Raw genomic sequence first — 14,779 nt, 5'->3', positions numbered from 1 at the left:
CTGGCTCGCACTGGCCCGACAGTGGAAACGCGGCTATTGGTGTTAGTTGTAAAGTTGTACAGTGAAACGGCTGCTAATACCTGATCCAGTGCGAGTCTGCTGGTGCTCAGGTGTCAGTCAAGCCAGCACTTTCACTTCACACTTCAAGAGGACCCAGATCTGAGCAGCAATGAAACTGTTCTTTTGGGTGTTAAATAAACAGTTTGGAACCATTTTGAATTTGCAAACTATTTATAAATTTATTATAAATGGGTAATTTGTTTGTGTGTGTGTGTGTGTGTGTGTGTGTGTGTGTGTGTGTGTGTGTGAGAGAGAGAGAGAGAATGAGTGATAGTGAGTGTGTGTGTGGTGGGGGGTGAGTGTGTGTGTGTGTATGTGTGTGTGTTCAGTGAGAGAGAGAGAGAGAGAGAATGAGTGAGTTTGTTAGGGGTGAGTGTGTGTGTATTTATAATTACAATGTACTTGACAAATACAATGAACAGAAACAACATCAAGGTTTTCAGTCTTCAAATTACAGGTTCTAAAGTTCAAACCAGCCAAGGCGCATTGCTTCAGTTACAGTTTGCCAATCACAGTCAGCCCACCCTCTGCTGTCTCAAGCAGTCTGAGTTACTATATCTGTTCCAGCTCTCGGCTGAGCGTGTTGGCAGTATGACTTTCTATTCCCTTACAACAATAAACCGGGTTTGAATAGTTTTTAGAAGGTAGCAAAGTTTCAGAAGTTAGTTTAGGGCTCGATCTCCGTCAGGCTGGAGCTATCGGATCCCCAAAACTGGTGGAGTGGCGGCAAGTCGAGGAGGAACAACAGGCAAAACTCTCGAGGGGCAAATATGTCCCGAGAGAACCAGGATGAAAGCGTGGACCACGCTGACCCCCCCTTCCAGGACGTCTGTGAAGTGGAGTGTCCTGACCAGGAGTGCTGCGAGCTCGTCACCATCAACATTTCAGGTCTGCGTTTCGAAACGCAACTTAAAACACTCGCAAGATTCCCGAACACGCTGCTAGGAGACCCGATTAAAAGGATGCGGTTCTTCGACCCGTTGAGGAACGAGTTCTTCTTCGACAGAAACAGACCCAGTTTTGATGCGATCTTGTATTACTACCAGTCAGGTGGGAGGCTTCGAAGACCCGTCAACGTGCCGGTTGAGATTTTTATCGATGAAATCAAATTTTACGAGATCGGTGATGACGCCATCCAACATTTCCAAGAGGACGAGGGTTTGCTGACAGAAGAAGAACGGCCCATGCCGTCCAGTGAGTTTAAGCGTCAAATCTGGCTGCTGTTCGAGTATCCTGACAGCTCAGGGGCAGCCAGAATCATTGCTATAATATCTGTAATGATCATCTTGATATCCATTGTTATCTTCTGCCTAGAAACTTTGCCCGAATTTAGAGAGGATGATCGTGTGTTCAATAACCACCTTGCGCCGAACGGAACGACTTCAGGGAAAAAAAGTCTGTTAATGGATCCATTCTTCTTGTTGGAGACGATCTGCGTCGTTTGGTTTTCCTTTGAACTGTTTGTACGATTTCTTGCATGTCCAAGCAAAGCTGCCTTCTTCAAAGACATAATGAACACCATAGATATTGTGGCTATTATTCCATATTTCATTACTCTAGGTTTAGACCTTTCCGAGACCGAGTCAAACTCGCAACAGACCACGTCCCTCGCCATACTGAGAGTTATCCGCTTGGTTCGCGTCTTCAGGATTTTCAAACTCTCACGGCACTCCAAGGGTCTCCAAATTCTCGGTCAGACCCTACGAGCGAGTATGCGAGAACTCGGACTACTGATATTTTTCCTTCTCATCGGCATTATATTGTTCTCCAGTGCGGTTTACTTCGCCGAAGTGGACGACCCAGAATCTTCTTTTACTAGCATCCCTGACGCGTTCTGGTGGGCGGTTGTTACCATGACTACAGTTGGATATGGCGACATGTATCCCGTCACCATTGGAGGCAAAGTTGTTGGATCAATGTGTGCCATTGCAGGAGTTCTTACAATCGCCCTGCCGGTACCGGTAATCGTGTCGAATTTTAATTATTTCTATCACCGAGAGCACAACGCAGATGAGCAAGAGGAATACACGCACGTGACCTGTGGCCGCCCGTTGCCTTCGCTATGTGACCGAAATAAAAGCGACAGTAAACCCTCTCTCGTGATATCAGAGCATTCAAACGAAAACGACTGGAATTCATCAAGCGTATCAAATTTGAATCCATCAGAGGAACATACAGACAAACTCACAGATGTATAAGAAATCCAAAAAGAGCTTTTATGTGAGTATCACATTCTGTGCGCGTACGTTTGGGGATCTTGTTGCTAGGGTTCCAACTCTAGATAATGACTGTAGAAAAGTCAATATATGTGTCTGACATCACATTGGTTGAATTCTAAATTAGCGTTCTAAGTTCCTAAGTCGAGAGAAGCTTTGTGTAAATTATTTGTCCTCTTGTTCAGGTGGACAGCGCCGCTCAAACTTAACTCTTTCCCCAACCATTGACGGAAATTTCCGGCTTTCTGTGTTTTCACTGTTAAACGGTAGGGGGCGCTATGCCACATCTTCTTAAAGAGTACAAAATCTGATCAAGTAGCAGAAACAAACCATATCATTTGTAAACATGTGCATATGGCATATGTAAAATAACGTTCAATCACCAACATTAAACAACATATAAATCAAAATGAAATGTTGACCCATTGTTGAAAGCTTTTTGTTTTTTTTCTGTTTGTTTTTTGACAAAAACGTTTTCACATGAAACTTTAGTGAAAATAATCAAAAATGCTCTCTCTGGCGGGCAAAAACGCTTGTGGGGAAAGAGTTAAATGGACCAATGTGATATTATGGGTATCAATCGCCCCCTTGCGGCGGGGTTAGGGATCTGGAGAGTCCTACAGCATGGAACCTGTTTGAGAAGGCAAATGTCACACTCACTGATGGGTGCATGTCTCATTATCTGTCACCACCTGATGTTACTTCTTATTGCAGGATGCAGCAGATGTATGAAGGCATTTCTTCTCTATAAAGAAGACAGAAGTTCATATGATCTTCGTAAACATGCAATATGTGTGCATTATAACCTTTTATGTCCGTGGTTGTTCGTCAGGGAAGGAAAAATATGAATTCGAAAGGAATGTAACAGCAAAGCTGATACAGTTGACTTTTTTCATTTGCCTATTTATGTGCATAATGCAAATACTGTAGCCTATGTGAAAATATTATAGCTTTCATTGTGACGTAAGTGCGTCATCAAACCTGATTGTTGTCTGACAACAGGTGAAGAGGAACTTTCAAATTTAGCCAAAATATCAATGAAAAACAAAATTAATGAAGGATGTAAAAATGTATACTCACAGGCTGCCACTGATTTTTGTAATATATTGTAATATATTTGTAATCTAGAACTTATTAAATATTTATACATTGATTTAAGCTTTGTTTAAGCCGTCAGTGCCTTATGAGATATTGCTCTTAAAATATCTCAGTAATCTCTGCCTTGTGCTTTATGTGTGTTTTGAAAATGCAAGAGTTGTTGTTGGCACATGTTGCCTTTGCTCAGGATGAAATGTAATTGAATGGTCTGACACTTGTTTCCTTAACATTTGTTTTGATTTGTTAACCTGCCCACATGACAGCATCAGACCAAGTGAATTAACTATTTTTCTAACTTATTAATGAGGTAAGAATTAACTTATTTTTGGTAAATAAATAATTTGTCATTCATATTAGACGTTTGTTTTCATCATTTTCTCACGAGCATTGTAGCTTGTTACCTTGGATATTTCTGACTAAGCATAAAATGTATCTATATATAGGCCTATATATGATAGCAATGGTCCAAGAAACACTTGCAATTTAGATTGAGTTGGGTGTCCTTTTTAAAGAAAGTGAAGTGGAGGCATGCAATTATATGTCTCCAAAATAAAGATGAAGTAATTTGGTCATGGTCATTTTAAACAGAGAGATGAAACACTTTCAAAACTGCACAGTTACTCCATCAATAATGTATAACAGGTGGGATCTATGACACTTCAGACAGCTCTGATTAATGACAACCTATGCATTTATGTTGATTGAACTAATCACTGCTCACCGAAAGTAGGCCTACATGTATTGAGGGGAAGTCATTGAACGGCAAAGTGAAGGGAGGAAAGGGCTGCCCATTTCTTATTCATGATATTTAGCAGTTAAGAGCTCACTGCAGCTGCTGTTCTAACAGTGCCTGATAATAAAAAACGGTTGTGCTTGTACTCTGGTTGGCTGATTTGGCTGATGATTTCTGTGAAACAAATTAGTAGATCAATATACTAAGTTTCATGAGTTATCTTATACATTTTAGCCTATATTTATTTATAATTGTAATGTATCTTTTTTATTCAGGCTTTTCCCTCTCTTAATTGTGTTACATGACACTAATGGGAAGATGTCATGCACAGATCAATCATTCCTGTGGTGTTTACATCGTTTGGTGATGTTTGTATGCCACCTACTGGTGAATAGGAGGAATCATCACCGTCTACAGACGTGGAGTTGTATCAATTTAATTAAGGAAAGTATTAGCCTATTACTTTCTTTATCAGAATTATAGGATGATGTAATAATACTTTCCTTAATTAAATGTATATATACAGTATATATATATATATATATCAGTGAGGTTTATTAAACACATTTAAGCTTATTTAGTTTAAAGCTTTCTGTAATGAACATATATTTTCAATTTCTGAACATATCTTGGTGGTGGAACTATATACAGATTGTAAAATAAAATTATAATATTAAATAATATTAAATATAAAATAATAAATAAAATGACAGAAAGTCTTGAAATGTTGACGTAAATCTTTTAAAAATATTAATAATATATTATTGCAATATTATAAATATAATTTATATATATAATTTATTTATTTATTTATTTAGTAGAAAAACATTAAAGGATAGGCTCAAATATTAGGCTACATTTATAATAACTGGCACATGTCACTGCATCTTAAAATGATTTCTCTTTTCTGTCATTAACTTAAATATCAGTGGTATCCTATATTCTTGATATATTTGTGAATTCTATATTGTTAGGGTATAGTATAATATTGTGTATTTTATACATTTGTGAATTATAGAGAGTGATTTTCTAAATGACCAAAATGTTAAACAAGCAATTCAAACATGTCAAGAAAAAAAAATCTAGTTAATTATTTAGAGAAAAATGTGATTTTTTTTTATTTTTTTTTGGGAGGGGGGAAAGCCTATTATTGGCGTTTGCTGAAAAGAGCTCTAACCGAGGTGCTGCACAAACCGCCGTCCGTCCAAGTACATACACCCACGTTATTCTATAAATATTCCAACCCCCGCACGATCTAGTCTCCCATCAACACGCATGGAGCTGTGAGGCTCTATAACTCTTTTGGGTGGAAAGAAGTCGCAGTATTGCACGAAGAAGAGCACTTTAGAGAAGCCGTCTTTTTATTGTGGTTATTGGTTAGTGTGGTCAGTTAAAGTATCTGTGCACATTAGTGCTCGGCGAATCAGATACTGCGCCAGTGTTGGCACATAAAAGCTCTCGCGCATTGCGTGGACCAGCACTTGTGGCCACGCATTGCGTCGAACCCCTCCCCCATACTGTCCTACCCCCCTCTCCCGCTCCTCGTTCTCCCATGTGCAATACAGTGCAACAATATGTTGGGCATGATTAAGGAATTATTCCCTCTCCCCTTATTGATCTCCTCTTTAAGAAGCCTTTCGCTTCCATACACCCCTGTCAGTGTGTCCAGATAAAACAGACCGCTCGTCATCTTGTCTACTCGTAAGAGGGAAATTTTGCTGATGCAGTAATGTCTGGAAATGGTATGGTTCGCTTTTGCCCCCTTAATGTATCTCCCGCCTGAGCTGAGCTGCAGCATTACAATTTCTCATGCAGTATAAGCCATTTACACCAAGGTGCCGCCGCACGAGCATGAGCGGAGGGAGGACGTTGCGGCTTCATGTTTTCTTTTAGCCTTTTTTCCCGCTTCTTGTATTTTATCCCTCGTTTAAATTGAATGTGAAGCTTTGTAATACATCTCAAAGCCATATTTCTGTCATTATAGCGTCGCGTGCGAATGTCGTGAATCATTTCATTTCATTATGGATGTGACATTTATGGACGAACATTTTGAAAGTGAGAAAATGTAAAGAAGCTTTTACAAGGGCATTTTCTACAACAAAAGAGAATCGAGGGTGCATTACTGACAGGAGACTGCCGGCAGAAGACGCATTCCTTCAGTAGCGAGGTGAGCATCATAACTGCATGTACTGTATCAGCCTGAAGTGAAAGTCATTTTCATGTTTTCCTATCAATTTATGTACTCAAACTTACATCTAAGCTATTCAATATGTTTCCCTATATATATAGTGAGAAGTAGACTGCATGTATGTGGTGATGGAGCAAAAGTGACAGTGTCCTGTCACATCTTTTCAATAACCTAAATTAGCATAATGATTCAGAATTGTGCCCTTAAGGCTGTGCACTTCTGTGATATATACATACAATAACAAGTAAATAAATAAATAAGTAGTGTGAACTTGCTGAGCTAGCAAATATCGCCGCTGTTCGATCCATTTTTCTCTGACTCGGTGACAGAGGCAGCCGTAGTGGATGCAGCGGAAGGGAGCGATGGTCGAATCAGTGACAACCGCAGTGGGGCCACACTGAGGAAAGATCAAGCCATACCATATACCTGGGGATCGAGATAGATTTAAGGGTCTGGAATCAGAGCAAAGTAAGGAAAGCGACGCCTTGGGAGGGCAATTGGATGTCTACTCAATTAAATTAACTCCTGCGGAGCTCCAACTTTGACCTGCAGGATGACAGTCGTGGCTGGGGACAACATGGATGAGACCTCTGCCGTGCCGGGACATCCGCAGGACACGTACCCTCCTGACCACGATGATCATGAATGCTGCGAACGGGTGGTCATCAATATAGCGGGGCTGCGCTTCGAGACCCAGCTCAAAACTCTCTCCCAGTTTCCAGAGACTCTCTTAGGTAACCCAAAGAAGCGGATGCGGTATTTTGATCCCTTGAGAAACGAGTACTTCTTTGACAGAAATCGTCCGAGCTTTGATGCCATCCTCTACTACTATCAGTCCGGTGGAAGACTGAGAAGGCCGGCAAACGTCCCATTGGATATGTTCTCGGAAGAAATTAAGTTCTATGAACTTGGGGTCGAGGCGATGGAGAAGTTTCGTGAAGATGAGGGCTTCATCCGTGAGGAAGAGCGGCCCTTACCAGAGCGTGAGTTTCAACGGCAAATCTGGCTTCTGTTTGAGCATCCCGAGAGCTCGGGGCCGGCCAGAGGAATTGCTATCGTATCTGTTATGGTCATTTTAATTTCCATTGTAATTTTCTGTTTGGAGACTTTACCTGAACTGAAAGAGGACCCTGCAGGGCGGATACAGATTATAGGCAACACCACCTTCTACTACAAACCAAACATCCTGACCGATCCCTTCTTCATTGTAGAGACCCTCTGTATCATCTGGTTTTCATTTGAATTGATAGTCCGCTTCTTTGCTTGCCCGAGCAAAGCGGCTTTCTTTAAGAATATGATGAACACCATTGACATCGTGGCCATCATCCCCTACTTCATCACGTTGGGCACAGAGTTAGCGGACGAGCCGGACGGAAAGGAGGGAAAGGGCGAGCAGGCAACATCACTGGCCATCCTCAGGGTGATCCGTCTGGTCAGGGTGTTCAGGATCTTTAAACTATCCAGGCACTCCAAAGGCCTTCAGATTTTGGGGCAGACCCTCAAAGCCAGTATGCGAGAGCTTGGATTGCTTATTTTCTTCCTCTTCATTGGCGTCATATTGTTTTCCAGTGCTGTGTATTTTGCAGAGGCCGAGGAAAAAGGGTCCTACTTCACCAGCATCCCTGACGCGTTCTGGTGGGCGGTTGTGTCGATGACTACCGTAGGCTACGGGGACATGGTGCCAGTGACTATAGGGGGCAAGATCGTGGGTTCCCTGTGCGCCATCGCCGGTGTGCTGACCATCGCCCTCCCCGTGCCTGTCATCGTGTCCAACTTCAACTATTTCTACCATAGAGAAACTGAAGGAGAGGAGCAGGCCCAACTCCTCAACGTGAGCAACCCGAACATCGCCTCTGATTCCAACTCCAGTCGTCGCAGCTCCTCGACCGTCAGCAAGTCAGAGTACATGGAGATAGACGGAGACATAAACAACAGCATCGACAACTTCAGAGATGCCAACCTCAGAACTGGCAACTGCACTACCGCTAATCAGAACTGTGTGAACAAAAGTAAGCTGCTAACCGATGTCTAGAGACACAGTAGAAAACTCAGTCAAGTACTGACTGGTCACATATGAATGCTTACTTTACCTCCTCTCGTGAGCCCTTGCAATGCGAATATCTTTACAATGCAGACGAAAGAAAAATACTACACCAAAACATATAGAACATAACTGCAGCAAATGAGGCAGATGATTCAGTATATACTTAGTCTAATACATTTCCAAAGAGGATGATTCAGAAAAAAGCCTCCACGAGCACCTAGCTAACGTCCACAGGCACTGAAGGACTCTCGACGATGGGATTACTAAAAAATCACGCATGGACTGTAGACTACATTTCAGCAAGCTGCACACTGCATCCGGGAAAGTGCATAAAAGACCAAGTGCAGTGTGCTGTGGACGCCTCGTCCGTAGGTGGTCTTCCCCAACTGACCAGCAAAGCACCTTATAATGAACAAGACTTATCTTCTGCTGGGATGCTACGGAGGCCAAGGTCATCGCCTCATGGACATCCGCATTGCTGCTATTTTCCAGCAGATGCTGTAATTTAGATATCACCAAGTGATTAAATGCCATGACCTTTAGATATAAGACAGCACAATGCCGAAAGAGGAGCCTCATAGTTAGCATGTTTAGATTATCCTCGTTTTGATATTGGCATGCGTCGGACATTACCTCATCATGACGATAGGACACCTGTTCCTGTTTTGCTTTTCTTTTGCATTCGGTTCCATCAGCTCCCCCTCTCCATCAACCTCCTTATTTGTCGCCATGAAAAGTGCACTAGTGTGTCATGATTTGAGATGCTTATCATTTAGGTGTATTTAAAGACTGAATGTTTAACCTTACGGGAAACAGAATCTTAATGATATCATAGCATGTCAAAAGAACCTGCATTATGGCCTACTCAACTAAGGTACTGTGTATCCTAGTATATTTAATGCATGACATCGGTATAACAGCTTGTTGCAATTGAGATACCTCATAAGGGTGTCGTTGTTACAATCAGGGAAACTAGGGACGTTGATTCCTTGACATTTTCTGAAATGTGACAAAATATATATGCAAGCCCCAACGCTGGGATGCAAACTTTTCAATCTAAAAAGTAGTCAAAGACACAGAAAAAGAACTATCAAGATACTATCAAATGCATATACTCATAATAAGCGCACCTGTTAAAAAAAAAAAAAAAAAAATGAATATAACTTAAATAGTGCAGTGCATGGGCATTCTCTCTCTCTTTGAGAAAAAAAAGAAAACTATGGGCAATTATACTACACGCTTCCATTTTGCGATCAAATTTAAGATTTATGAAATCAAAAATCGCTTAATTTATCTTAGCAGGATGCAAAAGAGAACATGGCAGAATTACTCATATTAGTTGCTAGTGCCTTTGACCCTCTCAGCAACCGGACAGGTGAAAGTGCCTCAGAGTAACTGGAGTTTTGGGCAGGGCAAGGGAACAATATCTGCTCTAGAACTGTCATAATGTATGTTGAGGCTGGTCATTACAGTGTATTCGGAGTGCTTTTCATTTTTATTGTTGTTTTGCCGAACGTGACACATGGTTGTCAGGCACAAACTCAAACATTTTCTGTGTTTTCATATGACAGCTGAGCTTGAGTATGAAATCAGACATATGACTTTCACATGACGGGACCTTTTAGAGTTTTCGATCTGCCTTTCGTTGTGGTTTTGATTATGTTGTGCCATAATAAAGAGTCTACCTCAGTGAGGTCGCCGCACAGCTCACTGCAGAGCAGAACATGAGATACATAAGAGCCTGTGAAGTGTGATGATCCGGCAGAAATAATACACTTAGTGTGCCCTAGAATTAGCCTTTTTTCAAGCACTTACAACAAATTTCAACAATGCGCCCGTCCCTGACCCCCCGTATCTGTAACGCTCCATTGCTAAGCACAATCAACATTCACTTTGGTTTCTGTTTTGCGATTTAGTCCTTTTTTAAAAGAGAGATCTGGGAAGAGACCACAGCACAGGTTTTCCTAATACCACAGGGTACAAAGTAGATTTTAACGTTTGCAAAGTCATTTTAAAGTATGTCCTCAAAAAGACATGTCTACGTAATGTTAAAAAGTCATGTTTAGCCCATTAGTATAGCAACCTCAAATTAAGACGGTATATTAAGCCTGCACCCGTCCGGGCCATATGCACACAAGTACTGTAAATGACCAAATTTGAATGCAGACTTAATTGATTTATGGAATGTACTGATGACTTAAACTTTAATGTGAAATCTTGTGTTCATGCTAACGAGGGCTATTTCTTTTTGGGTGTAATTTCATTTGACGAACACAAGCAAGTCTGCTAGAGCAGCTCGTAAACAAGTTACCTGATCATGTGACCTTTATTGATCCTTGAGGTGTGATTGTAATCAAAGGCAAACAGCAGCATTTTACCATTGGGCAGTTTCCTATAACACTAACATGGGTTTAGTCACCTCTGCTGTTGTTCTGTGCCAGAAAGAAGTTTTCAGGGCTTTATTTATGTGTATTTTGTTTAGAGTTCATATCATTGCTTCAGCGGAAACAAAAATGGGCTTAGCAAACGTAAAATCATGGTGTTATCTAGAATTAACAGGCAACGAATCATGCAACATATTTCATCACAACAATTTCATTTTAATATGGTAAATGAAACATGATGAGATGAGTAAGAACTGTTTCCACTGGGCATGTGAGTGGTGATCAAACCCTATGGTGCTATGCATAATCCTATATTTAATAACTACACCATATATCATAGCAATAGGGATTAAGTGTATTACAGGACTGTCCAGAATGCTTATTTTGATATTTACCAAGGGCTGTGGCAAACAAACTTTTGATAAGAATAGAGATGTAAACCTATTATAATGCAAGAGGACAAACAATTTCCACCAATGATCATTTTTCATGTACTTTATGTTGAGAGACTATAACAAAAAATAAGAAATGTTCCTTTAAGTGGAAGTGTCGCTTCTTTTTCCCTATTGAAGCAAATTATGTTAGTACTGTGGTACTAAGAAGTCTATTTTGCATCTGATATAAGGTGAGGACCGTTTATGAGCAAAAATTTGAAAAGAATTATGGCTTAGGAGGTTGGTCTTTTATCAGTTGAGTCTGTAAAGGTGTAAATCCATAGCATACTACATGTTTTAGTTTTATTTCTTTCGATTTGGTTGTTTTGCATTGCTCAGAATTTCCTAACAACAAGCTGAAACCTTATTTCAAGAAGGGATAAAAGGTAAAATACACTGTAGTGGAATAAAAAAATAACGAATAAATGACTGACGTGCCATCATAACTAATACTAAGTTACCCGATGTGAAAGCTATCTGTTGAAAAATGAGGATCCCTAGGTTGTGGCCTTTAGGAGGATGTCAGACATACTTATTTTCTTCACCTGCGTGGCCTCGTCTAGCTATATTACCATGTTACGTCCATGTGGCACTATAGTTAACTGTACTATAACAAACCCATGCCCTTGATAAAACTACAGTAGACTCACAAACGAGTCCATAAGACAAGCCATTACAAATATATAGGAAGATTATAGCTTGTATTATCAATATCATGAAAAAAAAAAAAAATGGCATTAGCATCGAAAATGTACTGTACATTGTACTTTTTTTTTGTAATAACCTTAACTCCATACCGCCATACCAAACCAAAACACAACAGCAACCTAGCAATTGCAAAAATCTGCATGGTGTATGGAAGACTGCATGAGCTTAGCCTTTCAAAACTGAGGATCAACTATATTCTGGTTGCATCATTTTTTTAAGCCCTTGCTGTCATTTGTTCCTAAAGCCATCTTCATTATTTATTCGCCAATGTTATTTTCGTTCCCTTTCGTTTGGGAAAAGTTCTTTAATCCGTCAAACTCCACTGATCAGATTTCCGTATTCGTTTTTTTTTTTTTTTTTTTGGCTTCATTTGAGATTTTGCCGTTTGCTTTCAGGATGCTGAATGATACAAGTCATGGAATGATGCATTTGACAAAACATTCAATTCCGCCAAAAAACCCAAACTAGAGTCCATACAGTCATTACTGGCCATCTCAGCTACATGTTTATGTTAGACAGATGATGACTCCATGTTAATGGTTGTTCCATGTACATCTGGTCAAACTGTTCATGTCGTCTTTTACATGTTTCTGTACGTTTTTTTAATTATTTTTTAATCTTTGTTATGCTAAATTATTTTTAATGTTGTCGTACATTGACAAAGGCATGGTCTGTGATCTATGCAAGGGTTCTTTTGTTTCTTATGTCAAATATGATTTGATCATACATACAAATCAATAAATTTTTAATTATCAGCTGTCAGGTGTATGTTACTGGTTTTTGGAGGCAGTGGCTGTGGTATATTTTTTAAATGCTATAGCTTTGATAACACAAGTGAATGACACTTTTCATGAGTGCGCAACAATTGTGTGTCCTGTTACTTTTTTTTAACTTTTTTTGTTGCAAGCATTAGATGCAACAAAATGTTTCATTGTTACTAGACATGTTTGATAAACTAACATAAAATAAACTTGAAAGTAGCACATTAAATGCCTGTATCCCCCATAAAATGGGATAAATATAATTTTAACATAATCTGTTGAAATGATATTCAATGCTTAGCAGTAAAAACTTTTATCAGTTAAGTCTGTAAAGTTGTATTTCCATAATGTTTTTTACAATTTATTTTTATTTGTTTGTTTTTCTATTTTTTTAAATCTTGCATAGATTTTTTATATATATTTAATATCATAATTGTACCATAATCTGTTGAAATGATATTCAATGCTTAGCAGTAAAATATATATTTTTTAAATTATGAAACCATTTTAATGACCAAAACGTAGTTTATTCACGAATAACCAACCCTGTTGCTGCATGATTTTCTGTATTGATATTACATAAAAACTGTGACATGCAGGAAGTGACATAATTTAAACAAAGTAAATAGTATTATTTTAGTTTTGTTTTGTTTTGTTTTTCAGTTGACGGCATTTGCCAAGATCAAACAATTAACTTTGTAACCCAAATTATTGTATGATTTTTTTATTGTTTTAATGTTATAATTAGCATTATGCTTATTAAATGACACAAATAAGGGTTTTAAAGGGTTATTTCACCCAAAAATGAAAACATTTTCATCATTTACTCACCCTCATGTCTTTCCAAACCCGCAAGACTTTCGTTCATCTTTGAAAAACAAATGAAGATGTTTTTATTTGTCCCTCCATTGACAGCTTCAAAAAATTCATAAAGAGATCATAAAACAAATCCACATGAATAGCGCGGTTTACACAATCGCTTTATATGATGAACAGACTGAATTTAGGCTATTGATCAGTGAACTCAAACAGAACCTCATTGGCTATCGCACGTCAAGCAAGCATGCTTGAGCTTCCGTTTACCACAACTGATGTGTGAGTTGATGAATATTGACGATTTATTTCACTGTCCAATTGATGAAAAAGAAGAGTTTGAATCCTGTTTGTGGAAATTGACAAATATTCAGTCATGATGAAGGACATATGATTAATATCATGCAGTGCAGTGCTGAACACTTTGTCCTTAATTCAAACTTATCAAAAACATCCTCAAGCAAGGTGACAAAAAAAAAGTGATCAATGATAATGAGGATGTTTATGGAGCTTTCTGTGTGGTTATGTGTATTGTAACAGAAAGCCCTAGTCATCCAGCTCACACTGAACAGACATGGCAACAAAAGGATGTGAACGGGCAGTTTACATCGTCAACAAGATGTCTATCTCCTGCTTTCAATCCACCTACCTCCTGCTTTCCTTTATATACACGCACATCAGGCACATTTGGTTTCCCTTGAGAGTGGAAAGCATGATATTGGAGTGTCTTGTGCTTGGAGTACCCTTGCTCTCTCCTCCTCTGCATTGCCCTCTGGAGCTGCAGTTCTCTGCAGGCTGGAGCTGGGGTGGGGTGAGCTGGCATCAGGCCCAGTGCAGTTCCTCTGTCCTGTCCTGTCCTGTCCTGTCCTGACCGACCACATGCCTCCTAGTGCTGTGGATCTGAGACCGATCTCCATGTGTTCCCTGTCATAAAGCAGTTTTATCTTGTGGTGTTAAAATCGTTCACATGGATCCTCCAGCTGTGCCATGATGGAGCTGGAAAACTCCACCTCGCAATTAACAGCAGCTCGAGTCTGGGTAATCTCTGCCGTCTGCTGCACTGATTGAGGATTTGCATTTTTTTTATTTTTTTTTATTAGAAAGCAAATATACTTTCTAATGAAAAGTATATACTAAATAAATACTTAGTTACTAAGTAAAATAGGTATATTTATTTAGTATTTATGTGAAATTATAAATATTATATCATAATTTATATATATATATATATATATAATATATTAAAAATAAATATTTTATTAATATATAAATATAATATTTATTAATAAAAATTAGTTATATAAATATTCATTAAATGTACCCATTATAAACATATATAC

The 14,779-nt window shown here is 39.2% G+C and overlaps 2 protein-coding genes across 3 annotated transcripts in view; both read left to right on the top strand.

Moving 5' to 3' along the window:
• Positions 1-620: 620 nt before the first annotated feature.
• Positions 621-3,429, top strand: kcna6a (potassium voltage-gated channel, shaker-related, subfamily, member 6 a). The gene is made up of 2 exons (XM_084095311.1): positions 621-2,280; positions 2,991-3,429. The coding sequence occupies exon 1, from the start codon at positions 831-833 to the stop codon at positions 2,256-2,258; it is 1,428 nt and encodes a 475-aa protein (XP_083951437.1). The 5' UTR covers positions 621-830; the 3' UTR covers positions 2,259-2,280; positions 2,991-3,429.
• A 2,353-nt stretch (positions 3,430-5,782) lies between these two features.
• The window catches only part of kcna1a (potassium voltage-gated channel, shaker-related subfamily, member 1a), an 11,484-nt gene continuing 2,487 nt past the window's right edge, over positions 5,783-14,779 (top strand). Inside the window, exons 1-2 of one of the 2 annotated variants that reach the window (XM_084095710.1) lie at positions 5,783-6,274; positions 6,625-9,569. In XM_084095710.1, the coding sequence (XP_083951836.1) occupies positions 6,849-8,327 (1,479 nt within the window). In that variant the 5' untranslated portion in view covers positions 5,783-6,274; positions 6,625-6,848 and the 3' untranslated portion in view covers positions 8,328-9,569. Of the gene's footprint in view, positions 6,275-6,624; positions 9,570-14,779 lie in introns of those variants that run through there. The other variant, XR_014603816.1, reaches the window with a different exon arrangement.

This window comes from Abramis brama (assembly GCF_963993115.1).
Source record: "Abramis brama genome assembly, chromosome: 20".
Classification (NCBI taxonomy): domain Eukaryota; kingdom Metazoa; phylum Chordata; class Actinopteri; order Cypriniformes; family Leuciscidae; genus Abramis; species Abramis brama.
Note: the sequence above shows the minus strand (reverse complement) of the source record. Positions and strands in the feature narration are given on the sequence as shown.

Coding starts and splice junctions, on each gene's coding strand:
- kcna6a (XM_084095311.1), top strand. CDS start 831: ATGTCCCGAGAGAACCAGGATGAAAGCGTGGACCACGCTGACCCCCCC.